This window comes from Pan paniscus, chromosome 18 (genome assembly GCF_029289425.2).
Source record: "Pan paniscus chromosome 18, NHGRI_mPanPan1-v2.0_pri, whole genome shotgun sequence".
Taxonomy (NCBI): domain Eukaryota; kingdom Metazoa; phylum Chordata; class Mammalia; order Primates; family Hominidae; genus Pan; species Pan paniscus.
Genome location: NC_073267.2, coordinates 99,399,032 through 99,426,756, shown reverse-complemented (window position 1 = coordinate 99,426,756; position 27,725 = coordinate 99,399,032). Strand labels below are relative to the sequence as shown.

Sequence of the window (27,725 nt, the reverse complement as noted above, 5' to 3'; positions counted from 1 at the left end):
TGAAGGGGTGTTGCTTTTATTGCGGGCCTACTGTGTGTGTGTCCTGAACTGTCCCCAGGCATCCTGCCCCCCAGGTAAGCCCAGGCGTCCTCTCAGGAGATGCTGGTCCTTGCATGTGGGCAGCAGGGCTCCTGGCATCTGGAGTCCTGGGATGGGCGGGTCTTCCCGGAGCTCCGGGAACCCTAAAGGGGACTCTGGTCTCCCAGGTTTCACAGGAGAGACAGACAGAGGACCAGGGGAGCGAGGGAGGCCAGCAGGAGCCCCCAGTGGCGATGGAGGCTGGAAGCCCCAGAGGAGTAGCCGTAATGGGTCCTGCAGGAGCCGCCCAGCTGGTCCAGCGGGATGGGCTCCTCCTCGGGAGCCTGTGTGAGGTTGCTGGCCTGGGGACAGACAGACACAGGTGGGGCAGCCTGCCTGCTGGTGGTGGTGGGGGAGACTCGGGTGGCCACCCTGTCCTCACCTGTTCCACAGCCTCGAAGACCCTCAGCAGGTTGTCAGCCAGTGCGCCCTTGACCTCCGCCTCCGTCCAGTTCCTCCTGAGCAGCTCAGCGATCAGGTCTGGATACTTGGAGACGTCCTCCAGCCCCTCAGGGACCCTGTGTTGAGGCCAGGAGAACCTGGGCCCCCACACTAGGACACAGGTCCCTCCTCCAGCCGCCTCATCCCTCTGACGAGGCCATGAACCTCCCGGCTCATCCACAGGACAGAGCTCTCACCCCCTTACCTTGGAACACCATCAAAGTCCCCACCAAAACCCACGGCTCCGGCTCCTGCCACCTCCTTGATGTGATCCAGATGGTCTGTCCAGGGAGCAGCAGGTATGGGTCCCAAGTGAGGCCCTCCCCCTTCGGCCCCCTTGGCCGCTCACACCCCACCTACCGGCCACTTGGGACAGGTTGGCCTTGTTGGTGCACGAAATGTAATTGTTGTAGAAGTTCACCATCACCAGGCTGTCTGTCTGTTTCTGCACAGGAAGGAAGACAGGGTGGAGCTGAGAGCTGGGAGGGCCTGCCCAGGGAGGCGGGGTGGGGGTCGCTCCCTCGGCCCTCACCACCAGCCTCAGGACGTCGTCAGGCACGTTGCGCCGGCTTGCGCACACGCTGTAGGCCGAGGAGTGGCTGAAGATGACCGGGGCTCTGGACAGCTGCAGGGTGGCCTTCATGGTGGCCACAGACACGTGAGCCAAGTCGATGAGGACTCCCAGACGGTTCAGCTCCTTCACCACACGCTGGGAGGACAGGGCTCCGTCCACCCTCACAGCCCCCAGGGTCGGGGCTGCGGAGGTGGACGGGCTGGACCAGATGTGAGTCATCATCCTTCATGGCTGGAAGTCCGGGGCCACTCAGGGCTCAGCACCCACCCTGGGGGGATGGCTGCCAGATCCATTTTACAGACAAGGACACTGAGGTCCCACGTGAGGAGATGCATTGTTCTGGTCACCCTCCAGGGCCTCTGCCTTCTCCTCGGGGGTGACTGGCCGCTCCCACCCCACTCACCTGCCCAAAGGGTGACAAGCCTTGGCTCTGGGGCTCGCTGTCTCCCGTGTCCACCAGCCAGTTGTCAGCCCTGGAGGAGCAAAAGGCAGGTGCCCAAGAGGTGAGCGGTGGTCTCGGCCTCCCATCAGCCCAGCAGGCGAGGCCCGGCCTGGGACTCACAGGCAGAGGGGATGGGCTCTGGAGGGTGGCAGGGAGTGTCTGCCCCCTCCCTCCTGACCACAGCCCGGGGGCCTCCCATGGGGAGTCACGCACCAGGGCGTGTTGCAGCTGTGGGTGAGGGTCAGGTACCGCATGCCCAGCTGATAGAGTGCCCGCAGGACGCCCAGACTGCTGTCAATGGAGTGGCCGCCCTCCACGCCGATCAGGCTGGCCACCTTCCCTTCCCGGAAGGCCTGCCGAATGCCTGCGGGGACAGTCAGGGTGCAGGGGAGTGGGCACCTGGTGTCTGGAGGGTGAGGTGTCCTGACCGGCACCTGCTGCTCAGGATGAGGGCTGGGTGAGAAGACGCAGGACCTGGAGGACCCAGGTCAGGACCCCACCTGCACTGCTGGTGACATACAGGAAGGTCTCCGGGTACATCCGGCACATGCGGTGGACCACGTCCATCTGCTCCAGTGTCCTCCGCACAGCGTCTTTGTTCTGGGTGTCGCAGGGCGTGTACACGGACCAGAACTGGGGGCCGCAGGGGGTACCAGGAGCTGATGCAGCCAGGTCTCAGCCCACCCCCTGCATGCCTGTGGGAGTCTGGTTTCCCACCCCCTGGGAAGCGCTCCCTCGGCCTGGGCACCGAGGGACCCTGGAGGAACACCACAGGGATGGTCACACTGTAGCCAGGCCCGAGGTAGGAGACGGGATGACCCCACACAGGGCAAGCACAAGGCAGGGCAGGCGGTACCTGGCCTCCCACAAAGCCGGCCCTCAGCTTGGGGATGTTGGTGTGTGTGCCGGCCAAGGTGGTCAGGTTGGCCCTCTCGTCCTGCAGCCGGTTGTTGAACATATCCAGCAGCTGCCAGGGGAGGTCATTGTGCCTGGAGTTGGCCGGGGAGAGGCCAGGCAGTCAGGGCGGCCACTGGGACCTGGGGGCTTCCGAGCTCCTGGCCTCTGGGCTGCTCTCCCCACTTCCTACTCCTTACGACAGACGCAGGACTGAAGTCTAGGCCGCGGGGGTGACATATCACCGGCCACCTGAACACACCTGTGCAGGCTGCATTTCCCAACTGTGCCCACCCCCAGGGCAGGGAACCCCGAGCCAGGAGCTCAGGGAGCTGGGTAGCCCATCCCTTCCAGGGCCTTTTTCTGTGGAGGAGGCTGGGGGGCAGACACATTGTCTGAGGGTGGGACACAAGGAGCCAAATGACCTCAGTGGACAGGATTGGAGACGTGAGGGGCAAGGGCCTGGGGGTGATACTGTTTCTGAGAGTTTTCAGTTTAAAGATCAAATTGCCTCTTGGGGAATATGGTGGGTGGCTGGGTAATTGGAACGGCCTGACCTTGGGGGGCCTGGGACCCCCATCCTCCTGGGGAGCAGGGTGTTGAGTACAGGCTTTGGGGGCTACCCAGGCCTCTCTGCTGCCTCTGTCCCCAGGGAAGAGCCCTGCACCCAAACTCCAATCAGATCCTTCTAAACTTCCAAAGGACTGAGGTTCTCCAAGGTTTTCCCAGGAGCTGGTGGTGGTGAGGGTAGGAGCTCTCGTGAGGAAAAAGGAGAAGGAAGGGGAAAGGAGAAGCAAGGGGAAAGGAGAAGGAAGGGGAAAGGAGAAGGAAGGGGAAAGGAGAAGCAAGGGGAAAGGTGAAGGAAGGGGAAAGGAGAAGGAAGGGGAAAGGAGAAGCAAGGGGAAAGTTGAAGGAAGGGGAAAGGAGAAGGAAGGAGAAAAGAGGAGGAAGGGGAAAGGAGAAGGAAGGGGAAAGGAGAAGGAAGGGAAAAGGTGAGGGAAGGGGAAAGGAGAGGGAAGGGGAAAGGAGAAGGAAGGGGAAAGGAGAAGGAAGGGGAAAGGAGAAGGAAGGGGAAAGGAGAAGGAAGGGGAAAGGTGAAGGAAGGGGAAAGGAGAAGGAAGGGGAAAGGAGAAGGAAGGGGAAAGGAGAAGGAAGGGAAAAGGAGAAGGAAGGGGAAAGGAGAAGGAAGGGGAAAGGAGAAGGAAGCGGAAAGGTGAAGGAAAGGAGAAGGAAGGGGAAAGGAGAAGGAAGGGAAAAGGAGAAGGAAGGGGAAAGGAGAAGGAAGGGGAAAGGAGAAGGAAGCGGAAAGGTGAAGGAAGGGGAAAGGAGAAGGAAGGGGAAAGGAGAAGGAAGGGGAAAGGAGAAGGAAGGGAAAAGGAGAAGGAAGGGGAAAGGAGAAGGAAGGGGAAAGGAGAAGGAAGGGAAAAGGGAAGGAAGGGGAAAGGAGAAGGAAGGGGAAAGGTGAAGGAAGGGGAAAGGAGAAGGAAGGGGAAAGGAGAAGGAAGGGGAAAGGAGGAGGAAGGGGAAAGGTGAAGGAAGGGAAAAGGGAAGGAAGGCGAAAGGAGAAGGAAGGGGGAAGGAGAAGGAAGGGGAAAGGAGGAGGAAGGGGAAAGGAGGAGGAAGGGGAAAGGAGGAGGAAGGGGAAAGGAGAAGGAAGCGGAAAGGTGAAGGAAGGGGAAAGGAGAAGGAAGGGGAAAGGAGAAGGAAGGGGAAAGGAGAAGGAAGGGAAAAGGAGAAGGAAGGGGAAAGGAGAAGGAAGGGGAAAGGAGAAGGAAGGGAAAAGGGAAGGAAGGGGAAAGGAGAAGGAAGGGGAAAGGAGAAGGAAGGGGAAAGGAGAAGGAAGGGGAAAGGAGAAGGAAGGGAAAAGGGAAGGAAGGGGAAAGGAGAAGGAAGGGGAAAGGAGAAGGAAGCGGAAAGGTGAAGGAAGGGGAAAGGAGAAGGAAGGGGAAAGGAGAAGGAAGGGGAAAGGAGAAGGAAGGGAAAAGGAGAAGGAAGGGGAAAGGAGAAGGAAGGGGAAAGGAGGAGGAAGGGGAAAGGAGGAGGAAGGGGAAAGGAGAAGGAAGCGGAAAGGTGAAGGAAGGGGAAAGGAGAAGGAAGGGGAAAGGAGAAGGAAGGGGAAAGGAGAAGGAAGGGGAAAGGAGAAGGAAGGGGAAAGGAGAAGGAAGGGGAAAGGAGAAGGAAGCGGAAAGGTGAAGGAAGGGGAAAGGAGAAGGAAGGGGAAAGGAGAAGGAAGGGGAAAGGAGAAGGAAGGGAAAAGGAGAAGGAAGGGGAAAGGAGAAGGAAGGGGAAAGGAGAAGGAAGGGAAAAGGAGAAGGAAGGGGAAAGGAGAAGGAAGGGGAAAGGAGAAGGAAGGGAAAAGGGAAGGAAGGGAAAAGGGAAGGAAGGGGAAAGGAGAAGGAAGGGGAAAGGGGAAGGAAGGGGAAAGGAGAAGGAAGGGGAAAGGTGAAGGAAGGGGAAAGGAGAAGGAAGGGGAAAGGAGAAGGAAGGGGAAAGGTGAAGGAAGGGGAAAGGAGAAGGAAGGGGAAAGGAGAAGGAAGCGGAAAGGTGAAGGAAGGGGAAAGGAGAAGGAAGGGGAAAGGAGAAGGAAGGGGAAAGGAGAAGGAAGGGAAAAGGAGAAGGAAGGGGAAAGGAGAAGGAAGGGGAAAGGGAAGGAAGGGAAAAGGGAAGGAAGGGGAAAGGAGAAGGAAGGGGAAAGGGGAAGGAAGGGGAAAGGAGAAGGAAGGGGAAAGGTGAAGGAAGGGGAAAGGAGAAGGAAGGGGAAAGGAGAAGGAAGGGGAAAGGTGAAGGAAGGGGAAAGGAGAAGGAAGGGGAAAGGTGAAGGAAGGGGAAAGGAGGAGGAAGGGGAAAGGAGAAGGAAGGGGAAAGGTGAAGGAAGGGGAAAGGAGAAGGAAGGGGAAAGGTGAAGGAAGGGGAAAGGTGAAGGAAGGGGAAAGGAGGAGGAAGGGGAAAGGAGAAGGAAGGGGAAAGGAGAAGGAAGGGGAAAGGAGGAGGAAGGGGAAAGGTGAAGGAAGGGGAAAGGTGAAGGAAGGGGAAAGGAGAAGGAAGGGGAAAGGAGAAGGAAGGGGAAAGGAGAAGGAAGGGGAAAGGAGAGGGAAGGGGAAAGGAGAGGGAAGAGGAACGCAGAGGAAGGCGGAGCTGGGGCTGTCAGAGCTGGTGGCTGAGTGAGGATCTCAGAGGGTCCGAATCCAGCTGCCCAGCAGGGCCTGGCAGAGACCAGGAGCAAAGGGAATCCCCTGTCGTTAGGAATGCAATTCTCAGGCCAGGCAGGGTGGCTCACGCCTGTAATCCCAGCACTTTGGGAGGCCGAGGTGGGCAGATCACGAGGTCAGGAGATCGAGATCATCCTGGCTAACATGGTGAAACCCCGTCTCTACTAAAAATACAAAAATTAGCCGGGAGTGATGGCGGGTGCCTGTAGTCCCAGCTACTCAAGAGGCTGAGGCAGAAGAATGGCATGAACTCAGGAGGCAGAGCTTGCAGTGAGCTGAGATCGCACCACTGCACTCCACCCTGGGCGACAGAGCGAGACTCCCTCCAAAAAAAAAAAAAAAAAAAAAAAAGAAGAAGAAGAAGAAGAGAAGAGAAAAGAAAAATAGAAACGCAGCTCTAAGGGGCCCAGGGCAGGCTCTAGGCTACGATCTCATCTGTGTTTCAACCATCAGATCTGAGTGCCGGGACTGACCAGGCCCGACTGCAGCCCCCGACAGCCCTCGCCCCCGATCCTGTGACTCAGAGGCTGTGAGGAGGATGGGAAGGGGCTGAGGCCTGACCCCCAACCCTGGGGAATGCCCAGGGTTCCCCTTCCCCATCACTGGGTCTGGGGCCTCAGTCTCCTTCCTATAATGTGGGCTGTGCCCCTGTCTCGGGGGAACTGCCTTGTGAGGGTGTGTGCTGGGATGAGGCCACAGGGGCCCCTCCACTTGCAGTTTCCAGACCCATCCCTGTGCCTCAGTTTCCCCATCTGTAACATGAGGGTGTCTTGGTGCCTTCCTTGGAGGACAGCTCCCTCTGTGCCTCAGTTTCCCCATCTGTAACATGAGGGTGTTTTGGTGCTTTCCTTGAGGACAGCTCCCTCTGTGCCTCAGTTTCCCCATCTGTAACATGAGGGTGTTTTGGTGCTTTCCTTGAGGACAGCTCCCTCTGTGCCTCAGTTTCCCCATCTGTAACATGAGGGTGTCTTGATGGTTTCCTTGGAGGGCAGCTGGGAGAGGCAGATGAGTAACTGTTAATCATTTCCAGCTGCGGGCTCTGCTTTCTGTGACCCAGCTCAAATCTATGTGCCTACAATGAGCTTTTCCAAGGTGAATGCACCCATGGAGCTCCTCAGGGGAAAGAAGGGGAGGGCTCTGCCCTTCCTGGGTCCCAGTCGTTCCTGACCTCCCCTGGGCTAGCGCCCCCAAGCCCAGCCTGGCACGCTTTCCGGCCCCACCCCTGGGCAGATGGGCGGGCGCACGCTTGATGCTGGCGTGAGTCTCTCCCAAAGCTCCTGCGTCAGCGAGGTTGTCTCTGGCCACAGCGAGTCCACATGACAGCCTGGGCAGGCACGTGCCTCTCCCCAGCCCTCGGAGCAGAGTGGGTGCTCAGGACGCACTTGCTGAGGGAACCCTGAGCTCCAGCCAGGGACCCTGCCCGGGCAGCAGCCTCATCGCTAGGTGCAACCCTACACTGGGCACTGTCCCGGGCGGGGCTGGGCAGGGCTCCCAGGAGACTTTACTCCTTGGCCTGAGGACGGGGGCGGCCCATCTCAGACATTAGCCTGTGATGGGTAGGGATTCCCAGGACCCCAGGAGCCGCCCTTGGAGGGACAGGCTGCAATGGGTCAGCTCTCTGCTCTCCCCTCCCTCCTCCTCCTGCAGCCCCTCCTTTCTTTCTTCTTTTTGAGACAGGGTCTCACTCTGTTGCCCAGGCTGGAGGGCAGGGGTGCAATCACAGCTCACTGCAGCCCCCAACCTTCTGGGTTCAAGCAGTCCTCCCACCTCGGTCTCCCAAAGTGCTGGGACCACACCTGTGAGCCACTGTGCCCGGCCAGCCCTCTCCACTCTTGCTGGAGAAAACGATGGGAAGGTGGGGCCTCTGGTTTCTCCGTGGGAGGGAGGCCCTGCCTGCCTCATGGCTGGGGCAAACGGCAGTTCTGCTAATCAGACCCACCCTCCTTATCTGTGCAGCTGGGGCAATGCCCTTAGCTGGGATACGGAATCCGGCGTCCTGCTCCAAGGAGTGCTAGAAAGTGCTGGAAAAGCGGCAAGCACACACTCAGGCAGCTGTTCGTGGGGAGACTGCTGGCTGCCCCAGGGACCCATTCTCCTCCTTTTCCTTTGTGACCTTAAAACCCCCCGTTTTTAGCGGGCACACAGCCATTTGGGTTGAAGATACTTCCTGCCCCTGTGTCGCCGGCAGTGCCCAAGGGATGAAGGTGGCTCCTGTAACAGCTTCTAACAACTGACCCCCGGCCAGGCGCAGTGGCTCACGCCTGGAATCCCAGCACTTTGGGAGGTCGAGGCGGGCGGATCACTTGAGGTCAGGAGTTCGAGACCAGCCTGGCCAACATGGTGAAACCCTGTCTCTACTAAAAATACCAAAAACATTAGCCGGGCGTGGTGGCGGGCGCCTGTAATCCCAGCTACTCGGGAGGCTGAGGCAGGAGAATCACTTGAATCCAGGAGGCAGAGGTTGCAGCGAGCTGAGATCACGCCACTGCACTCCAGCCTGGGTGACAGGTGACAGAGTGAGACTCTGTCTCAAAACAAAACAAAACAAAAACCTGACCCTGACAGTCACCTGCTGCTTGTCCTTTTCCCCTTCTTTATGTCTCCCTCCTCCCTGCTGGCCAGCATGCAGATGTGAGGGCTGAAGCTGGCGTGGCCATTTTAAACCATGAGGATGCAGGGACCACCCTCTGCTCCCTTTCTGCAGCTGCCTCTGCTCCCTTAAGTTTTTTAAATTTGAGATGGAGTCTCACTCTGTTGCCCAGGCTGGAGTACAGTGGCCCGATAATGGGTCACTGCAGCCTCCGCCTCCCGAGTTCAAGTGATTCTCCTGCCTCAGCCTCCTGAGTAGCTGGGACTACAGGCATGCGCCACCATGCCTGGCTAATTTTTTGTATTTTTAGTAGAGACAGGGTTTCGCCATGTTGGCCAGGCTGGTCTTGAGCTCCTGACCTCAGGTGATCCGCCCGCCTCGGCTTCCCAAAGTGCTGGGATTACAGGCGTGAACTGCCCAGCCTGGACTGTTCCCTGAAGTTCTTATGCGACAAGACATCGGGTTTCCCTGCTTTTTTCACAGAGTTTTTCCCCAACAAAGCCCAGAGGCATTTTCTGGTGGAGACACCATGCCAGACACAGGGCGGACTCTCAGTGACCCTCCCACCCCAACGCGGAGCCAGTGTGGACCCTGATCTGAGTCTGGTGCCTGGAAGCAGGAGGCCTCCATGGTGACCCAGTGTCGGGGCACTGGGCCAGGAAGGGGCGGGGAAGAGGGTCGGATTCCCGGGCAGTGGGGATCTCCGCCCTGAGGAGGTCAGGACAGAAGCAGGTGACCCAGGCACCCCAGCGAGGTCGGGGGTAGGGGCCAGGTGGGCACACAGCACAGCATGGGCAGGGGCCCAAGTGGCATGGGCCTCCCCCCGGGAGAAGGCAGGCCGGGGGGAGTGGGAAGAGAGCCAAAAAGATGCCGGCTGAGAGGGCCTGTAGGGTGCCACCCGCACCTGCTGCTTTCAGGAGAAGCTGAGGCACAGGCAGAGATCGGGGCACAGGGCCTCCATGTCCGCAGGCTCAGACCTCACTCTGAGCTTCGGGGCCAGGGAGTGGGGCCTTGCCTCCTTCCTGCCCAGTCCCTGAAGACCTTCATTTGCTGAAGTCTTTGGGGGCCCTGAGAGACCCCACAAAGCAGCAGGGGCCAGGAAAGGGCAAGGGCCCGGCACCGTCGCAGAAACTGAAACTGAACCCCAAGCCAAGCGCACACGAGTCTCACCCCCAGCTCCCCCAGCCCCAACTCCCCAGGCCAAACTCCCCCAGCCCCGGCACCCCCAACCCCGCTCCCCCAGCCCTGGCACCCCCAGCCCCGGCTCCCCCAGCACCGGCACCCCCAGCCCCGGCACCCCCAGCCCCGGCTCCCCCAGCCCCGGCTCCCCCAGCCCCGGCACCCCCAGCCCCGGCTCCCCCAGCCCCGGCTCCCCCAACCCCGGCTCCCCCAGCCCCGGCTCCCCCAGCCCCGGCTCCCCCAGCCCCGGCTCCCCCAGCCCCGGCACCCCCAGCCCCGGCACCCCCAGCCCTGGCACCCCCAGCCCCGACTCCCCCAGCCCCGGCACCCCCAGCCCCGACTCCCCCAGCCCCGGCACCCCCAACCCCACTCCCCCAGCCCCAGCACCCCCAGCCCCGGCACCCCCAACCCCGCTCCCCCAGCCCCAGCACCCCCAGCCCCGGCACCCCCAACCCCGCTCCCCCAGCCCCGGCACCCCCAACCCCGCTCCCCCAGCCCCGGCACCCCCAGCCCCGGCACCCCCAACCCCGCTCCCCCAGCCCTGGCACCCCCAGCCCCGACTCCCCCAGCCCCGGCACCCCCAGCCCCGACTCCCCCAGCCCCGGCACCCCCAACCCCACTCCCCCAGCCCCAGCACCCCCAGCCCCGGCACCCCCAACCCCGCTCCCCCAGCCCCAGCACCCCCAGCCCCGGCACCCCCAACCCCGCTCCCCCAGCCCCGGCACCCCCAACCCCGCTCCCCCAGCCCCGGCACCCCCAGCCCCGGCACCCCCAACCCCGCTCCCCCAGCCCCAGCACCCCCAGCCCCGGCACCCCCAACCCCGCTCCCCCAGCCCCGGCACCCCCAACCCCGCTCCCCCAGCCCCGGCACCCCCAGCCCCGGCACCCCCAACCCCGCTCCCCCAGCCCCGGCTCCCCCAGCCCCGGCTCCCCGAGCCCCGCTCCCCCAGCCCCAGTTCCCAGTCCTGGTTCCCTAAGCACCTGGCTCAGGTGAGCACTCACCCATCAATGACAGGGGAGTCCCTCATGATCCTCTCTGCCTCGTCCCGAAAGAAGTCTGCAGTGCAGACGGCCACAAGGGGCCAGAGCCACCATCCGGTCCACATGGTGGGGTCCCCGGGGACCTGTGTGCACTGCTGCCCCGGTGCCTCTGTGCTGGCCTGGCCGGCCCGTGCAGAAGGATGAGCTTCAGGCTGTGAGGAGCCACTCTGCCTGCCAGGAGAGGCACCAGAGGTGTGGGTGGAAGTGATGACAGGTGGCTGCTCTCCTGTTTATAGCTTCCCATGTTCAATAAGTAACCAGCACATTCCCCACCAGGGTGGGTAGGATGGAAGGCCGGACACTCAATGACTGGGCGTTGCTGTCTGGGCTAGGCGGAGGCATAGTAAGAAGCTGGGATCCCAGACCCAGGGGTGGAGCTAGAGCCCAGATGAAAGGACAGCAGGCTGAGAGCAGGACCAGGTGAGTGGTGAGTGGCTGTCGGCTCTAGCTGTGCTACTGTTATTACTACCACCTCCCTCAGGACCCGGGGGCCTAGATCTGCAAGCAAGACAACAGTCATTCAACTAGTGCATTCTCATAAAGCACCCCTTTCCACATAAAAATCATCTTACGTGACTTGCCATGGGGGATAAACATTAGGGCGTTCCAGGAAGCTGCTGCACAGCCAGGTGTGCCCCTGGCGCCTGCCCTGTTGCTGAGGGGTCCGCACCCCCGGCCTGCAGCCCTCCAGCGTCACAGGGACCCACACTCCAGCTACAGAGCTTCAGGCCAAGCAGCTAGACACGTCTTTAGAACCGGGGCCTCTCTAGGACTCGGCAGAGCACACTCAAGTCGCCCGAGGGCTCCTGGGAACGCAGTTCCCAGGGGGTGCCCTGACAGAAGAATCTTAATCCCAGGGCTGGGTGGTGTCTGGGGTTCTGGGGGACAGTGGGCTGAGCACTGGGGCTAAAACAGGCCTGCTGGGAGGAGCAGGAGGGAAAACTGGTCAGAGGCTTCGGGGGGGTGGGGGGAGACCGGCAGGGAAGGAGGATCGCCCCAGCTGGAGGGCAGTGGCTCCATCTCGGCTCACTGCAACCTGCACCTCCTGGGCCCAAGCAACCCTCCTGCCTGAGCCTCCTGAGTAGATGGGACCACAGGCGTGCACCACCACGCCTGGCTAATTTTTGTATTTTTTGTAGAGATGGGGTCTTCCCCATGTTTCCCAGGCTGGTCTCGAACTCCTGGCCTCAAGCAAACCTGCCTGCTTTGGCCTCTCAAACTGCGGGGATTACAGGCATGAGCCACCATGCCCAGGTCATGATAAATCGTATTTTCATTCAATATTTTAAAAAAATCAGACTTCATGTAAAAAAAATCCATAATGAACAAAGTATAAAACTTTAAAATAGCTGGGCACGGTCATTCACGCCTATAATCCCAGCACTTTGGGAGACCGAAGCGGATGGATCACTTGAGGTCAGGAGTTCAAGACAAGCCTGGCCAATATGGTGAAACCCTCTCTGTACTAAAAAGACAAAAATTAGCTGGGCGTGGTGGTGCGTGCCTGTAGTCCCAGCTACTCAGGAGGCTGAGGCAGGAGAATCACTTGAACCCAGGAGGTGGAGGTTGCTGTGAGCCAAGATCATGCCACTGCACTTCAGCCTGGGCAACAGATCAAGACTCCATCTCAGAAAAACAAACAAAACACAAAAAACCTCCCCACAAACCTTTAAAATAAAGACAGGCCCAATATTCTGATATTTCCTTTTGCCTTCAGCTCCAATACTATCTACACAGCCCCGGACTCTGAGAACATCCATGTTCTGCTTGTCGCTTCAGAGGCAGAAACTGGGTGACAGGAGAGCATTTCCAAGAGCACCACACTCCCTCAGGTGCCACTAAGGAGAGAACTTGAGGCCACTGTATTCGTCCATTTTCACACTGCTATAAAGAAATACCCTTTGGGGGCTGGGCAAGGTGGCTCACACCTGTGATCCCAGCACTGTGGGAGGCTGAGGTGGGCGGATCACCTGAGGTCAGGAGTTCGAGATCAGCCTGGGCAACATGGTGAAACCCCGTCTCTACTAAAAATACAAAAATTAGCCAGGCGTGGTGGTGCACGCCTGTAATCCCAGCTATTCGGGAGGCTGAGGAAGGAGAATCGCTTGAATCCGGGAGGTGGAGGATGCCATGAGCCGTGATCGCGCCACTGCACTCCAGCCTGGGCGACAAGAGCAAATCTCCGTCTCACCAAAGAAAAAAAAGAAAGAGAGAAAGAAAGAAAGAAATACCCTTTGTGGCCGGGCACGGTGGCTCACGCCTGTAATCCCAGCACTGTGGGAGGCCGAAGCGGGTGGATCACCAGGTCAGGAGATCGAGACCATCCTGGCTAACATGGTGAAACCCCGTCTCTACCAAAAATAAAAAAAATTAGCCGGGCATGGTGGCGGGTGCCTGGAGTCCCAGCTACACGGGAGGCTGAGGCAGGAGAATGATGTGAACCTGGGAGGCAGAGCTTGCAGTGAGCCGAGATTGCACCACTGCACTCCCGCCTGGGCGAAAGAGCGAGACTCCGTCTCAAAAACAAACAAAAATGCCCTTTGGGAGGCCAAGGCAGGAGGATCACGAGGTCAGGAGTTCGAGACCAGCCTGACCAACATGGTGAAACCCCTTCTCTACTAAAAATACAAAAATTTACTGGGCATGGTGGCCCTTGCCCGTAATCCCAGCTACAGGCTTTTGGAGGAGAATCGCTTGAACCAGGGAGGCGGAGGTTGCAGTGAGCCGAGATGGCAACACTGCACTCCAGCCTGGGTGGCAGAGCAAGACTCCGTCTCAAAAAAAAAAAAAAAGAAAAAGAAAAAAAATGAAGAAATATCCAAGACTGGGTTCCCCTGCCCTTCCTTTCCCTCCTCTCCCCTCCCCTCCTTCCTCTCTCTCTCTCTGAGGCAGAGTCTCAGTAGGTCACCCAGGCTGGAGTGCGGTGGCACAATCTCGGCTCACGGCAACCTCTGCCTCAACTGATTCTCATGCCTCGGCCTCCGGAGTAGCTGGGATTACAGGCGCACACCACACCCAGCTAATTTTTTTTGTATTTTTAGTAGAGACAGGGTTTCATCATGTTGGTCAGGCTGGTCTCGAACTCCTGACCTAAAATAATGTGCCCTCCTCGGCCTCCCACAGTGCTGGGATTACAGGCGTGAGCCACCATGCCTGATCCCACATCTGACTTTTTTTTTTTTTTTTTTTTTGAGACGGAGTCTCACTCTATTGCCCAGGCTGGAGTGCAGTGGCACGACCTCAGCTCACTGCAAGCTCTGCCTCCTGGGTTCATGCCATTCTCCTGCCTCAGTCTCCAGAGAAGCTGGTACTACAGGCGCCCACCACCACGCCCGGCTAATTTTTTTCTTTTTTTTTTTTTTTTAGTAGAGACAAGTTTTCACCCTGTTAGCCAGGATGGTCTCGATCTCCTGACCTCGTGATCCGCCCGCCTCGGCCTCCCAAAGTGTTGGGATTACAGGTGTGAGCCACCATACCTGGCCCCATGTCTGACTAATTTTTTATTTTTACTACAGACAGTTTCACCATGTTGGCCAGGGTGGTCTCAAACTCCTGACCCCAAGTGATCCACCCGCCTCGGCCTCCCAAGCTGTTGGGATTACAGGCATGAGCCGCCGCGCCTGGCCAAGACTGGGTAATTTTTAAAGGAAAAAAGCCTTCATTGACTCACAGTTCCACATGGCTAGGGAGGCCTCAGGAAAATTACAATCATGGCCGAAGGCAAAGGGAGGCAAGGCATGTCTTAAATGGCAGCGGGGGAGAGAGTTTGAGGGGGGGACTGCCAAACACTTTTAAAAACCAGATCTTAGGCTGGGTGCGGTGGCGCACGCCACCGCGTGATCCAAGCACTTTGGGAGGCCGAGGCGGGTGGATCACCTGAGGTCCGGAGTTCGAGACCAGCCTGACCAACATGGAGAAACCCCATCTCTACTAAAAATACAAAATTAGCCAGGCACGGTGGCTCATGCCTGTAATCCCAGCTAGTCGGGAGGCTGAGGCAGGAGAATTGCTTGAACCCGGGAGGTGGTGGTTGTGGGGAGCCAAGATTGTGCCACTGCACTCCAGCCAGCTTGGGCAACAAGAGTGAAACTCTGTCTTAAAAACCACCACCACCAACAAAAACAACAACAAACATATCTTGTGAGAACTTTCTCGCTACCACAAGAACATGGGGTGAACGACGCCACGATGCACTCACCTCCAGCGGGTCTCTCCCTTGACAGGTGGGGATTATAATCTGAGATGAGATTTGGGTGGGGACACAGAACCAAACCGCATCACTCAGCTCCACCATTCAGGGCCCAGTGCAACATGAAAATGCGGCGCCCTTATTCAAACATCGCAAGAATCTCAGGGCCTCTCAGGGCCTCACGGTGGCGGGAGGACGGGGGGCAGGTAGAGGGAGGCGCATGTCTTCCGAGCGCCAGACCGGGTCCGAGAGCCACGCGTGGACTGCATTTTGTACCGTTTCTGAGGCTCAAAGCCACGGACTTAATTCAACACGAGGGCGTCCTGGGGGTTGGGCAGGGCCCGGTGGCCTGGTAGGCTGTGGGTTCCGCTCTCACGACCACTGTTCAAGGGCAGTGTGGGTGACCTGGTTCAATTTCTCGGCCTCAGTCTCTTCGTCTGTCAAGTAGAAGTCATGGATGTACCTACTTTATGACAGTCCTGCTGTGAGCACAAAGGCACCAGCCACTCAGATCACCCTCGGATCAAGGTAGTCACCTTACACCTGTCTTTTCCGTGGGGTTTTACAGTTTGTCCCAGAGTTGCCAGTTCCCTTTCTTCTCCTGCCCTACACTGGGTGCCCTTATCTTCCATCTTCCAAGCTCTGGACTCTGCAACCTCCCTCCCTGCCCCCACAGCCTCCCCTCGTCCAACCTGCTACTCCCAGCCTGGAATCTCAGTGCTCACTTAATGCCTGCACTGAAGGTCTTCCACCTTTGTTTGGTTTATAGTCCTGATAGAGTTTGAATGTTTGTCCAGATCTCACGTGGAAACTGGATCCCAGTTGGGAGGTTTTGTGTCATGGGGACGGGCCCCTCATCAATGGCTTGGTGCAGTTCTGGAGGTAATGAGTTCGTTGGGAAGAGAACTGAGGATTAAAACGAGCCTCATACCTCCCCCCTCACTCTCTGCCTCCCTCTCTGCAGGTGATGCCCTGGGAGCAGGAGAATAGGGTCTGGGGGCAGGGAACTTAGGCCAATTCCTGCTGAATCAAGGAAAAACAGCGAGGCCTGGGGCAGGGAATGGGACGCTAATTTGTGCTGACTTCCTAAAAGAGAAAACACCAAGGTCAGGGGGAGAGGGTCCGAGGCCAAAGCACGCTGAATCCAGGAAAAACTTCAAGGTCTGGGGCAGGGAACCCAGGGCCAATTAACACCAACTTCCAAAAACTACACCCTGAGGAAGAGCCCCACACCCAGTAGCAAAGGATCAAAGGCTGCTCTCCTACAGCCCCCACCACCATGTCCCAGATGGAAAGGAAAGTGCTGTGGACTGGCTGCGGGCCACCCTTTCATCTGCAGACACCAGTTTACCTCAGCCTTTGATTAGCCACGGACCAAATCTTTCATCCAGATAAGGGGTATAGGAACCATGAAAGGTGCCCTTAAGACCCAGAAAACTGGCCGAGGGGGTGGCTCACACCTGTCATCCCAGCACTTTGGGAGAGTGCGGCGGGTGTATCACCTGAGGCCGGGAGTTCAAGACCAGCCTGGCCAACAAGGAGAAACCCCGTCTCTACTAAAAACACAAAAATTAGCCGGGCGTGGTTGTGGGTGCCTGTCATCCCAGCTACTCGGGAGGCTGAGGCTGGAGAATCGCTTGAACCTGGGAGGCGGAGGTTGCAGTGAGCCGAGATGGCGCCATTGCACTCCAGCCCGGGCGACGGTGTGAGACTCCCTCTAAAAAAAAAAAAAAAAAAAAAACCCAGGAAACTATGTAACAGCGCCCCTCTCACCCCACTCCCGACCTTTCTCGCTTTGATAAATCCCTGCTTTTGCTGCTTTCTTTCCGTGTTTTCTTCGTTACTTTGCACGTTTTGTCCACTTCTTTGTTCAAACGCCGAGGACATGGACTATTACGCTCCAGGCCATCCTTCCGGTGACACCTGCTCCCTCCCCTTCTGCCGTGATGAGAGGTTCCCGGGGTCCTCACCAAAGGCAGACGCTGGTGCCACGCTTCCCATTCAGCCTCCACAACCATGAGCCAAACCCACCCCTTTTCTCTATAGATGAGCCAGCCTCGGGGATTTCTTTGGAGCAATGCAAAGCAGACTAAACCCTATTCCGTTAGAGTTGGCCCTGCAACCATTCCCTAGCAGCGGGTCTGCGGGAATTCACTCCCCAGTCCTCCCATCTGTGTTTATTCTGCCCTCATCAGTAGTTTCTCTGGATGTGCACTTTGGGCGGGAAACCTTTGTCTCTCAGGAGGTGACCGCGCCACAGTCCGTCTGTGCATGTGTCGTGGATGGGCCCAGCTGTGTGTGGGCAACCGCTCTTCCCTCGGAGCGCCTTGACTTCTCAGCCACGTGCTTTAGCGTGAGGCTTTTTCACTCCCTGGAGTGTTCCCTCTGCCTCCGGTCCAGGGAATTTCCAGTCGCCCGTATCCCTCTTCTTCCCCTCCTTTCTGAGCTCCGTCTGGCCAGGGTTTCAGGCAGGGGTTGCACTGTCTGAGCTTCCTTTCTGCCTCCTGTCCTGGCTTTCTTCCTGCTTATCCTGTGCACTCCATTTCCTCTGTTTTGTCTCCCAGCACGGTTCTTTCGTGTTTTCTTGGGGGTTGTGCGTCTGGTCTCCGGAGGGCGGTTTCCAAGGTTTGCTGTGTTCTTTTCCGCCCCGCTCCCGTCAGGGAAGCAGATCTGCTTGGAGTCAGCTACACTCTGTTCTCTTCTGCGGTTTACCAAACGGAATGCAGACGCGTCTCCCATTGTTCATCTGGACCTTCTGTTGCGTTTGCAGACTTCCCTTGGCAGCTGGCAATCTTTGTCACTACAAATTTCATATTTAAAAATAAAGCAACAGCAAGGTGGGCCGTGCCATATGTGTGAGCGGGCTCTCGACCCCAGGCTTTGTGTGGGGCGACCTCCGGAGATGCCCGGTTACCAGGGCCCTTGAAGCCGGAATGCATGAGCACTTTTTTTTTTTTTACGAGATGGGGTCTTGCTATGCTGCCCAGGCTGGACTCCAACTCCCAGGCTCAAGCGATCCTCCCACCTCAGCCTCCCAAGTAGCTGGGTCCACAGCAGCTCCTTTTAAAGCAACTGCCACCACGCCCAGCAGCATTTTTAAAAATAGCTACCTCGATTCTCAAAAACATGTTTAGGGAAGGGCCTCCTGACCTTCCTCTGGCTGTGGGGGGGTTAGGGTGGTGTGTCTGTCTGGGTGGTCCTGGGGCCAGTTCTTCCAACTGGGAACAAACCCCGACCTCAGCGTCTTCCTCACTCCCGGCCCATCGTGCCTGCGACGTCTGAGCTGAGCTCCTCTCCTGCTCCCTGGTCTCTCGCTGGAACACCCTGGAACGTTCCCAATGAGGCCCCCTAGTCCGCCTCACAGACACGCTCTTCCATTCACTTCCTCCTTCCCAGAAATGGGTCGGAATCTTTGCCTGCAGCGGAGACTTTGTACTGTCTGACGAGTGTGTTCTTTTTTTTTTTTTTTTGAGACAGATTCTCACTGCGTCACCCAGGCTGGAGTGCAATGGCGCGATCTCGGCTCACTGAAACCTCCGCCTCCTGGGTTCAAGTGATTCTCCTGCCTCAGCCTCCCAAGTAGCTGGGACTACAGGTGCCTGCCACCACGCCCGACTAATTTTTGTATTTTTAGTAGAGACAGGGTTTCACCATGTTGGCCAGGATGGTCTTGAACCCCTGACCTCATGATCCACCCGCCTCGGCCTCCCAAAGTGCTGGGATTACAGGCGTGAGCCACTGCGCCCGGCCTGAGTGCGTTATTCTTTTCTAATTCCTTTCCTCTCACCTTCGTGGACAGGAGCAGGAGGAAATGCTTGTGCCTTACCTCACATCTTGACCCAGAGGGTGCAGCCGGCAGAGTTGCGGTGGGAAAGGCTCAGGGTGTGTTTAATTCTGTTTCTTCCACCGGTTCTGGTTGTGCGTCTTTTATGCCCCCCGACTGACCAGGGTCCTTTGTCCTGCCCAGGCCCTCCTGCCTCTCCCCTCCCCTGGCCATAGTGAGGCTTAGGGAGAGAGCTGGGGTTAGTAGTCCTGGCTCCGAAAGTTAATGTTTAGAGAAGCGTTGCTAGGAGACCCCTGGGGGTGGGAGCAGTGCTCTGTGAAGAGTGTGGGCTCCTGCATGAGAGTCCTGGGTCCATCTCCAGAGATGGGTGCACCGAGGCCCCACCCCACACGCTCTCCTCACGGGGTGGTGCTGACTCGGCTCTGTCGATACGCAGGTGACAGCCTCGACAGTGATGTCTGTGTTTCCACCCAGCTCTGTCCCCCAGAACCACACAGAAGCCCCATCCACAGCCAACATGCAGATGCCACCATGGCCATTTCGGATGTTACCACTTCTGCACAGGTAGCCACAGGCAATGCGGACCTACCCACGCCCCCCACACACAGATCATCGCAGACGAGAACACCTGGATGCATCCCAAGCCCACACGGTCAGATACGTCCACGTACCTAGAACAGACACGTGCAGACTTTCCCACGGGATGAGTAAACGCACACTCAGATACCTCCACGTGCGCACAGACACACGTGCATGCACAGACGAGCCGCACACGCGCACCTGCTCACATGAGCCCTTCCTTGCATGTGCGAGGGACGGCAGCCCACACTCAGCGTGGGGCCCATCTGACCACCCATGGGGCCTGGCACAGAGGCCCCCAAATAAGCCTTGAGAAGGGAACATCGGGAGCCTGCAGCTCCACGGGGAGCCCGGCCCTGTCTCTCTCCGTGGGAGGCCCCCGTGGCTCACAGCAGGCTCAGCAGCCCCGGACTCTCTCTTCTGGCTCCTGACCAGGTTGATGTCTGCACTGGGGGAGTCCACAGGACCCTCAACCTGCAGGCCCAGCCGTAAGGCCGGCACCCCACTTCTGCCCCCAACGCCTCCCTCCCAGCTTCCAGCCCACCCTGAGGCTGGTGGCTTCCCCACATCCCTCCTCACCCTGCACAGGCCCCCCATGGCTGCCCCCACCACTCTGACCCCCCACAGCCCACATCTGCACCAGGGCATGAGCTCTTCCTCTCAGTGAATCCCAGTGAAGCACTTCTCAGGGACTTCCCAACAGGCTCCCAGCTCCCATGAGGTCAGGGCCCCTCAGCCTGGCCTCCCCACCCTCGCTACCCCATCCTCCAGACACAGTCACCCCAGAAGCCACCCTCTCACCCCTGCCTGGAGCTGAGGCCCCCGCCGGTTCCATCCTCTGAGAGCCTCACCCTTCACTGTCCGTGATGGCACGAGCTGACGCCCCCCACCCGGTTCCATCCTCTGAGACTCTCGCCCTTCACTGCCCGTGATGACGCTCCATGCTATGGTGTAGACGCCTACTCTCTGAGGTTCTCCCTCGCTGATGGTGGATCACAGGCAGTCAGAGAGGAGAGGGGCTTTCCGCCCTCATTACAGCCCTGGGCCTCAACCTGGCTGCACGCTCCCCAAAACCACAACCCCTGGCTCCCGGCTCCCCGCGACTCACCATGTGCGGGACAGGGTCCCGAGTACCTCGGCTCAGCCACCCAAGGCCCAGGGAGACAGACCCGCCTCCTGCCTCCCAGGTCACAAGGCTTGGGGGTTGTTTCTGGTGTTCAAGTTCAGTCCTGCCACCCACGGAGCTCTCCAGCGACAAAACAGCCACCTCCTTGAGGGCTTGCACAGTACCCCAGGGAGAGCCGGGCTGAAGCCTCACACGTCAGCTGGTTCTTGTTTCCGAAGATACGCATGCCCTCAGTGAGGCCTTGAGCATCCGGCCAGCCCAGGGGCTTCTGGGACTCTCGGTCCCAGGCCAGGCAGGAGAGCTTGTGCTGGGTGATCACCCTTCAGGCCCCCCAGGCAGTAGTGTAGGGTATCTGCCTTAGGTGGCAGCAGGTTGAGAAAGGGAGAGGAGGGGGCCTGGGAGCTTGGGCCCACCCCAACGAGCCCAGAGAGTCTCAAGTGGCCTGGGGGTCCCAGGCCGTGTGTTCCCTCCCCATTGGCAGACCCCAGCCACCTCCCTGACTCCCTCGGGGGACACTGACCCTGGCCCTGGAGTTGGGACAAACTCTGTCCTCAGTTTCTTTATCTGTAAGTGCGATGGGTTGATCTCCCTCCATCCCCAGCCACAATCGAGGATTGGAATGTCCTCTGGCAAAGCCACACGGGCTTTCGAAATCCAAGGAGGGTCTGCGTGTGGACCGCACTGAGCTGGAGACCAGGCTGGCTTTGGAATTCTGAGGGTGCGGCGGGAGGGGGGCATACTCAGTGGGTTCAAGCAGGAGGGGGGAGGCCAGGCCTATCCCGGACCCCACCCAGGCAGGGTGGAGACCCAGGGCTGCTGCTGGGCCAGTCACTGGGGCCCTTGGAGTCTGACATTTTCAAGCAGCCAATGATGGGCAGCAGTGGGAGGAACAGTGGGGACTGCAGAGAGGGGAGGGGGCACAGGGGGCTGCAGAGAGGGGAGCGGGGGAGGCACAGGGGGCTGCACAGAGGGGAGCGGGGGGGGCACAGGGGGCTGCACAGAGGGGAGCGGGGGGGGCACAGGGGGCTGCAGAGAGGGGAGCGGGGGAGGCACAGGGGGCTGCACAGAGGGGAGCGGGGGGGGGCACAGGGGGCTGCAGAGAGGGTAGCGGGGGGGCACAGGGGGCTGCAGAGAGGGGAGTGGGGGGCACAGGGTGCTGCAGGGAGGGGAGCAGGGGGCACAAGGGGCTGCAGGGAGGGGGTGCAGGGGGCTGCAGGGAGGGGAGCAGGGGGCTGCAGGGAGGGGAGCAGGGGGCACAGCAGGCTGCAGGGAGGGGGTGAAGGGAGTGCAGGGGGCTGCAGGGAGGGGAGCAGGGGGCACAGGGGGCTGCAGGGAGGGGGTGAAGGGAGTGCAGGGGGCTGCAGGGAGGGGAGCAGGGGGCACAGGGGGTGCAGGGAGGGGAGCAGGGGGCGCAGGGGGCTGCAGGGAGGGGAGCAGGGGGCTGCAGGGAGGGGAGCGGGGGGCTGCAGGGAGCTGCAGGGAGGGGAGCAGAGGGAGCAGGGGGCTGCAGGGAGGGGAGCAGGGGGACTAGGGGGCTGCAGGGAGGGGTGCAGGGGGCTGCAGGGAGGGGAGCAGGGGAAAAGGGGGCTGCAGAGAGGGGAGCAGGGGGGCAGGGAGCTGCAGGGAGGGGAGCAGGGGGGCAGGGGGCTGCAGGGAGGGGAGCGGGGGGGCAGGGGGGCTGCAGGGAGGGGAGCAGGGGGGCAGGGGGCTGCAGGGAGGGAGCAGGGAGGGCAATCCTCCGGAAGCCAAAGGTAGAGGGTGCTGGTGGGATGTGCGTACGTGAAGAGCAAAATAAAACCAGTTTTGTGCAGGGTTCCTACTGTTCTGGTGAAAATAAAATAAATATTAATCTATAAGTTACAAAATGCAAATTGTGCAACTTTGCCCGGGGAACAGTGCAGCAATCACTTAAGCTCAGGAGTCTGAGACCAGCCGGGGCAACACAAGGAGACCTCGTCTCTACAGACATAAAGAAACTAGCCAGGCTGGTGTGTGCCTGCTGTCACAGTTACTTGGGAAGCTGAGGTGGGAAGGTTGTTGAGCCTCAGAGGTTGAGGCTGCACTCCAACCTGGGCAACATAGTGAGACCCTGTCTCAAAAGTAAATACATAAATAAATAATGTAGGCCAAACCTGGTGGTTTATGCCTGTGATCCCAGCACTTTGGGTGGCCAAGGCGGGAGGATCGCTTGAGGCCAGGAGTTTGAGACCAGCCTGGGCAACATAGGGAGACCCCCATCTCTACAAAAAATACAAAAATTAGCCAAGCGTGGTGGCACACACTTGTGGTCTTGGCTACATAGCAGACCGAGGCAGGAAGATGGCTTGAGTCCAGGAGGTTTAAGCTACAGTGAGCCGTGATTCTACCACTGCACTCCAGCCCGGGTGACAGAGCAAGACCTTGTCAAGATGGATAAACAAACTAATAAATTAATTAAAATAAAAATGTGAATTGTAAAATTTTGTTGATTCTGCATGAGTTAAATCCTATTCTATTTGCATTTAAGCCAAGTATTACACAATATGAAGATGAATGGTAAATACATGCTAATAATTTAAATTTTTAATTTTTCTTGACTTAGAATGATGATTTTTTATTTTTTATTTTTTTATTTTTTTTGAGACTGAGTCTCGCTCTGTCGCCCAGGATGGAGTGCAGGGGAGCAATCTCAGCTCACTGCAACCTCCGTCTCCCAGGTTCAAGTGATTCTTGTGCCTCAGCCTCCTGAGTAGCTGGGATTACAGGTGCGTGCCACCACACACAGCTAATTTTTGTATTTTTAGTAGAGATGGGGTTTCACCATGTTGGCCAGGCTAGTCTCAAACTCCTGACCTCAAATGATCTGCCCGTCTTGGCCTCCCACAGCGCTGGGATTACAGGTGTGAGCCACCGCGCCTGGCCTCCCAAAGTGCTGGGATTACAGGTGTGATCCGCCGCGCCCAACCTCCCAAAGTGCTGGGATTACAGGTGTGAACCGCCACGCCCGGCCGCCTTCCAGCATTTCTGGCACAGACCGGCACAGGTGTGGGCTCCTGTCCTTTGCATGTTTTTGGCTTTCTGTTGACCAGATGGCCTGGAGACCTCCTGGCGTGGATGCTTCCACCTCATTCTCTGTAACATGTGCACAAACCTCAGAGCTCACGTTAGCTGAGCAATTCTTCCACGCAGGCACTGTGCTGAGGGAGCTCCCGTGGCCTCGTGAGGCAGGAGCGCTTTCCCCTTCACCTCTCAGGGCCCCGTGCCTTGGTGCCTGCCTCCCTCTCCCACCTCCACCCAGCTCAGCCGTGAGTCTTCATGCAGTGTCCCCAGGGTGTCACATGAGAGCCCCAAGCACCCCATCTCTCTGCCACTCCCTCTCCCTTGTTCTAGCTCCACCCTGTCTTCATTCCTGGCAATTCTAATAAGAGAGAATTGTCCCCAACCCTGGCCAAGCAACCTGTAATGACCTGTGCTACCCTCACCTTGCTCGGGTGGGGCCAGACCTTCACTGCAGTCCCATCACCCCACCCCTCACTTCCCCTTCTGCTCCAGGGCCTGCCCAGGACCTCCAGCCTCCTGCCCCATTCTCTGCCAGACTCCATCATCCCCTCTGGAACCGTCACGCCGCTGGGTAAAACCTACCTGCTTCCTACCCGCTTCCTGGCCACTTCCTGACTGCTTCCTGTCCGCTCTCTGCCTGCTTCCCGGCTGCTTCCTGCCCACTTCCTGCCTGCTTCCTGGCCACTTCCTGGCCACTTCCTGGATGCTCTCTGCCTGCTTCCCGGCCACTTCCTGCCCACTTCCTGGCCGCTTCCTGGCCGCTTTCTGCCTGCTTCCGGGCCACTTCCTGCCAGCGTGCGTTTGCACTGCCCTTCGCGGAGTGTGCTGAGGGGAGAAGGCCCAACCGTCCCGATCTGCGCTACTTTGAATTCCTGATTACAAACCTCAAGGAACCTCTTTAAGCCACCCGGGAATCCTGCTGCAGGTCCCAGTGCCGGGACCAGAAGCATCCGTGCCATCTGGGAACATTCTGCTGGAGCAATCGCCCTGTCCTCGAGGTCGGCCATACACGCTGGCTCTTCACCACCCCGGGGAAGCAGATGCCTCCTGGCGACCCCCTCCTCCATCCAAGGACCCCTCCTGGCACAGCCCCGAGCACACCCGCTGTCTCCCCTCCTTTCCGCCCGTCTCTCCGATCCTCTCACACCAGGCTGGGCCATACTGCTCCGTGAAACTGTGCTTGGTCAGCCCCGGAGTGGGTGACCCAGGACCCGCTGCCTGTGTCCTTCCAGGGCACAGGTCCCAGCCTCTCCTGTTTCGTCGACACTGGTTACCTGTGTGGGCTTGTCTGTTTCTGGGCTCTGAGCCCTATCCCCACAGCACTGACTCCCCCACCCACCTGAACCCCCAGCCCAGCCCCCGAAGTCCCACGGACCCAGCCTCCTGCTGCGCACCCCAGCTGGAGTTCAGGGAGCATTTTAAATTCCCCCTTTTTTTTTTTTTTGAGATGAAGTCTTGCTCTGTCGCCCAGGCTGGAGTGCAGTGGTGTGATCTCAGCTCACTGAAACCTCTGCCTCCCAGGTTCAAGTAATTCTCCTGCCCGGGGACAGGACACGTAGGGGACGCCTGAGCCCTGCACCTTTGGGCCTCAGTATCTGTGAAATGGGCCTGTGAAAGGGGTGGACACTCAGAGGCCAGGGCGGGCCTTGGTGCTCGGTCCCCCTCCACACGGCCCACTCCTCTCCAATTCACACCCCACCGGCCAGCCAGGACCCCGGGGCCCCCGTGTTGACCGCCTGCCTGGCTGCTGCAGCTGCTGCCCTCTGGTGGCCAAATCCCAACGTGCCTCCGTGTGGCCGGTTCCCGGCCCCAGTTCACTGGGGCCTCGCGGGGTCCTGCAAGGCGGGGTCCTGGGGGCTCATGTCACCCAAGAACCAGCTGCTCCTCCCTCAGGGTGGGCTCTGCCTGTGGGCTCTGAAGACCTGGGGAGGCTGAGCAGGTGCTCGGAGCCACCACTGCTTCCATAGGTGTCCTGCCCTTTAACCCGCGCCCTCAGCCCCGAGAGCAAGGCTGCTGTTACCCCTGTCTCCTAGTCTTGGAAACTGAGGTAGAGAAGACAGGTCCAGCCCCCTGGCTCATGGGAGATGGAGCCAGGATGTACGCACAGGACACAGGTCCAGAGACTCCAGAGCTGCGTGTAGACCAGCACCACTGCCCTGCCAGGCCCGCCTGCCCGCTCTGTCCCCGGTGGGAGCTGGGAGCCTCGGCCCCACCTGTGAGGCCACCCCTCAGGGGCGGCTCTGAGAGGCCGCTTTGGGGCTCAGTGTCCGTCCACCGCAGCTGACGTCCCCCTGAAGCTGCAAGCAGGGACTGAGGGACCCTCCCCGTCTGCTCCTGGACTCCGACTGGAGATTTGTCAAAGCTGACCTTTTGTCGACGAGGAGACTGAGGCCCAGCGGGAGGTATTTTAGAGACACTTCCACGTTTGGAGGCCCTAGATGCCCCCTTCCACCCATGACGCCCACTGAGCTTCTCCATGGGGTCAGACGCCAATCAGCAAGAATTCACCAAGAGATGTGCAGGCTACTAGACCCTCACCATGAAAATAGCTTGGCTGTGTAAGAGCCATTGGCCAAAGTAGGGTCTGCCCTTCGCTAGCCCAGCCGCAGCTCCAGACTCCAACTTCCGCCTGTGCCCAAGGCTTTCTCTCTAGAATGTCCTGTGATAACCCTGAAGCTCCCCGCACCCTACCCGGGGAGCAGATTTTTCTTTTATTTTTTTGGATACGGAGTCTGGCTCTGTCACCCAGGCTGGAGTGCAGTGGCGCCATCTCGGCTCACCGCAACCTCCGCCTCCCGGGTCCACACCATTCTCTTGCCTCAGCCTCCCGAGTAGCTGGGACTACAGGCGCCTGCCGCCACACCCGGCTAATTTTTTGTATTTTTAGTAGAGACGGGGTTTCACCGTGTTAGCCAGGATGGTCTCGATCTCCTGACCTCATGATCCGCCCACCTCGGCCTCCCACAGTGCTGGGATTACAGGCGTGAACCACCACCCCCGGCCACAGCTTTGATTTTCATTCAGCAAATCCTTTCCACCTGGAAGGAAATTGTGGGGCCGGACAACAGGCCCTGCTCTCAGCTGGGCGGGAAGGCAGATGACTGCGCAGAGAATTCCAGAACAGAGAGTAAGTCCGGGGACTCGGCGCTCCTCACACAGCCCCTGAGAACTCTTCCTGGAGGAAGGGGTACGTGAGCTGAGTCCCAAGGGTGCCTAGGACCGCACTGGGCGCCGCAAGGAAGGAACAGCCGGCACAGTGGACAAGCGGGGTTGTGGGGCCTCTGGAGGGCCCGGCGGGTCCAGACCTCATCCTAGGGACCACGGGGAGGGCCAGTGGGAGGACAGCGGCGGGTCTGAGAGCAGCTCTCCCACATCCTTGAGTCCCAGGAAGCCGCCGCGTCCCCTGCCCCACACGCCTGGCTCCAGCCTCCTAGAATCCCAGGAAGCAGCCGCGTCCCCTGCCCCACACACCTGGCCCCAGTTTCCTAGAATCCCAGGAAGCAGCCGCGTCCCCTGCCCCACACACCTGGTGCCAGCCTCCTAGAATCCCAGGAAGGCGCCCCGTCCCCTGCCGCACACACCTGGTCCCAGTTTCCTAGAATCCCAGGAAGCAGCCGCGTCCCCTGCCCCACACGCCTGGCTCCAGCCTCCTAGAATCCCAGGAAGCAGCCGCGTCCCCTGCCCCACACACCTGGCCCCAGTTTCCTAGAATCCCAGGAAGCAGCCGCGTCCCCTGCCCCACACACCTGGTGCCAGCCTCCTAGAATCCCAGGAAGGCGCCCCGTCCCCTGCCGCACACACCTGGTCCCAGCCTCCTAGAATCCCAGGAAGCCACCCCGTCCCCTGCCGCACACACCTGGTCCCAGTTTCCTAGAATCCCAGGAAGCAGCCGCGTCCCCTGCCCCACACACCTGGCCCCAGCCTCCTAGAATCCCAGGAAGCCACCGCGTCTCCTGCCCCGCACGCCTAGTCCCAGTTTCCTAGAATCCCAGGAAGCAGCCGCGTCCCCTGCCCCACACACCTGGTGCCAGCCTCCTAGAATCCCAGGAAGGCGCCCCGTCCCCTGCCGCACACACCTGGTCCCAGTTTCCTAGAATCCCAGGAAGCAGCCGCGTCCCCTGCCCCACACACCTGGTGCCAGCCTCCTAGAATCCCAGGAAGGCGCCCCGTCCCCTGCCGCACACACCTGGTCCCAGCCTCCTAGAATCCCAGGAAGCCACCCCGTCCCCTGCCCCACACACCTGGTCCCAGTTTCCTAGAATCCCAGGAAGCAGCCGCGTCCCCTGCCCCACACACCTGGCCCCAGCCTCCTAGAATCCCAGGAAGCCACCGCGTCTCCTGCCCCGCACGCCTAGTCCCAGCTTCCACCCACAGTGGTGCCCTGGGGTCCCCGGGCCCGCACCACCCCAGGTGGGCACCCCAGTATCCTGGCACACCGACTCCCCAGCCCACTCACCCTGGCCTCTGCGATGCAGACTTGCTCCCTGGCAGGGCCCGGCCTAGGCAGCTCCCACGCCAGGCTCACAGCTGGGCTGGCCCTACCCGGCCACCTGCTGCCCC

At 59.4% G+C, this 27,725-nt stretch overlaps 1 protein-coding gene across 6 annotated transcripts; it reads right to left on the bottom strand.

The window, feature by feature from the left end:
- On the bottom strand, positions 1-27,725 carry DPEP1 (dipeptidase 1). Of its 6 annotated transcripts, XM_008974830.5 has the most exons (12): positions 23,748-23,850; positions 20,647-20,838; positions 10,410-10,619; positions 2,392-2,524; positions 2,036-2,168; positions 1,749-1,899; positions 1,497-1,566; positions 1,052-1,228; positions 880-964; positions 725-800; positions 461-596; positions 1-380 (listed from the first exon to the last, which is right to left on the bottom strand). In XM_008974830.5, the coding sequence occupies exons 3-12, from the start codon at positions 10,511-10,513 to the stop codon at positions 210-212; spliced, it is 1,236 nt and encodes a 411-aa protein (XP_008973078.4). In that variant the 5' UTR covers positions 10,514-10,619; positions 20,647-20,838; positions 23,748-23,850; the 3' UTR covers positions 1-209. The 6 variants fall into 6 exon arrangements, with proteins under 6 accessions (XP_008973078.4, XP_003805828.4, XP_008973085.4 ...); XM_003805780.5 differs by lacking the exons at positions 20,647-20,838; positions 23,748-23,850 and adding an exon at positions 27,622-27,725; XM_008974837.5 differs by lacking the exon at positions 20,647-20,838 and having other exon boundaries at positions 23,748-23,861.

Excerpts from the sequence above, each read along its gene's own strand:
- DPEP1 (XM_003805780.5), bottom strand. The coding sequence starts at position 10,513 with ATGTGGACCGGATGGTGGCTCTGGCCCCTTGTGGCCGTCTGCACTGCA. Across the intron at positions 2,169-2,391 it reads CCGGCTTTGTGGGAGGCCAG|TTCTGGTCCGTGTACACGCC; the intron begins GTACCGCCTGCC and ends TGCGGCCCCCAG. Across the intron at positions 801-879 it reads CAACCTGTCCCAAGTGGCCG|ACCATCTGGATCACATCAAG; the intron begins GTAGGTGGGGTG and ends CTCCCTGGACAG.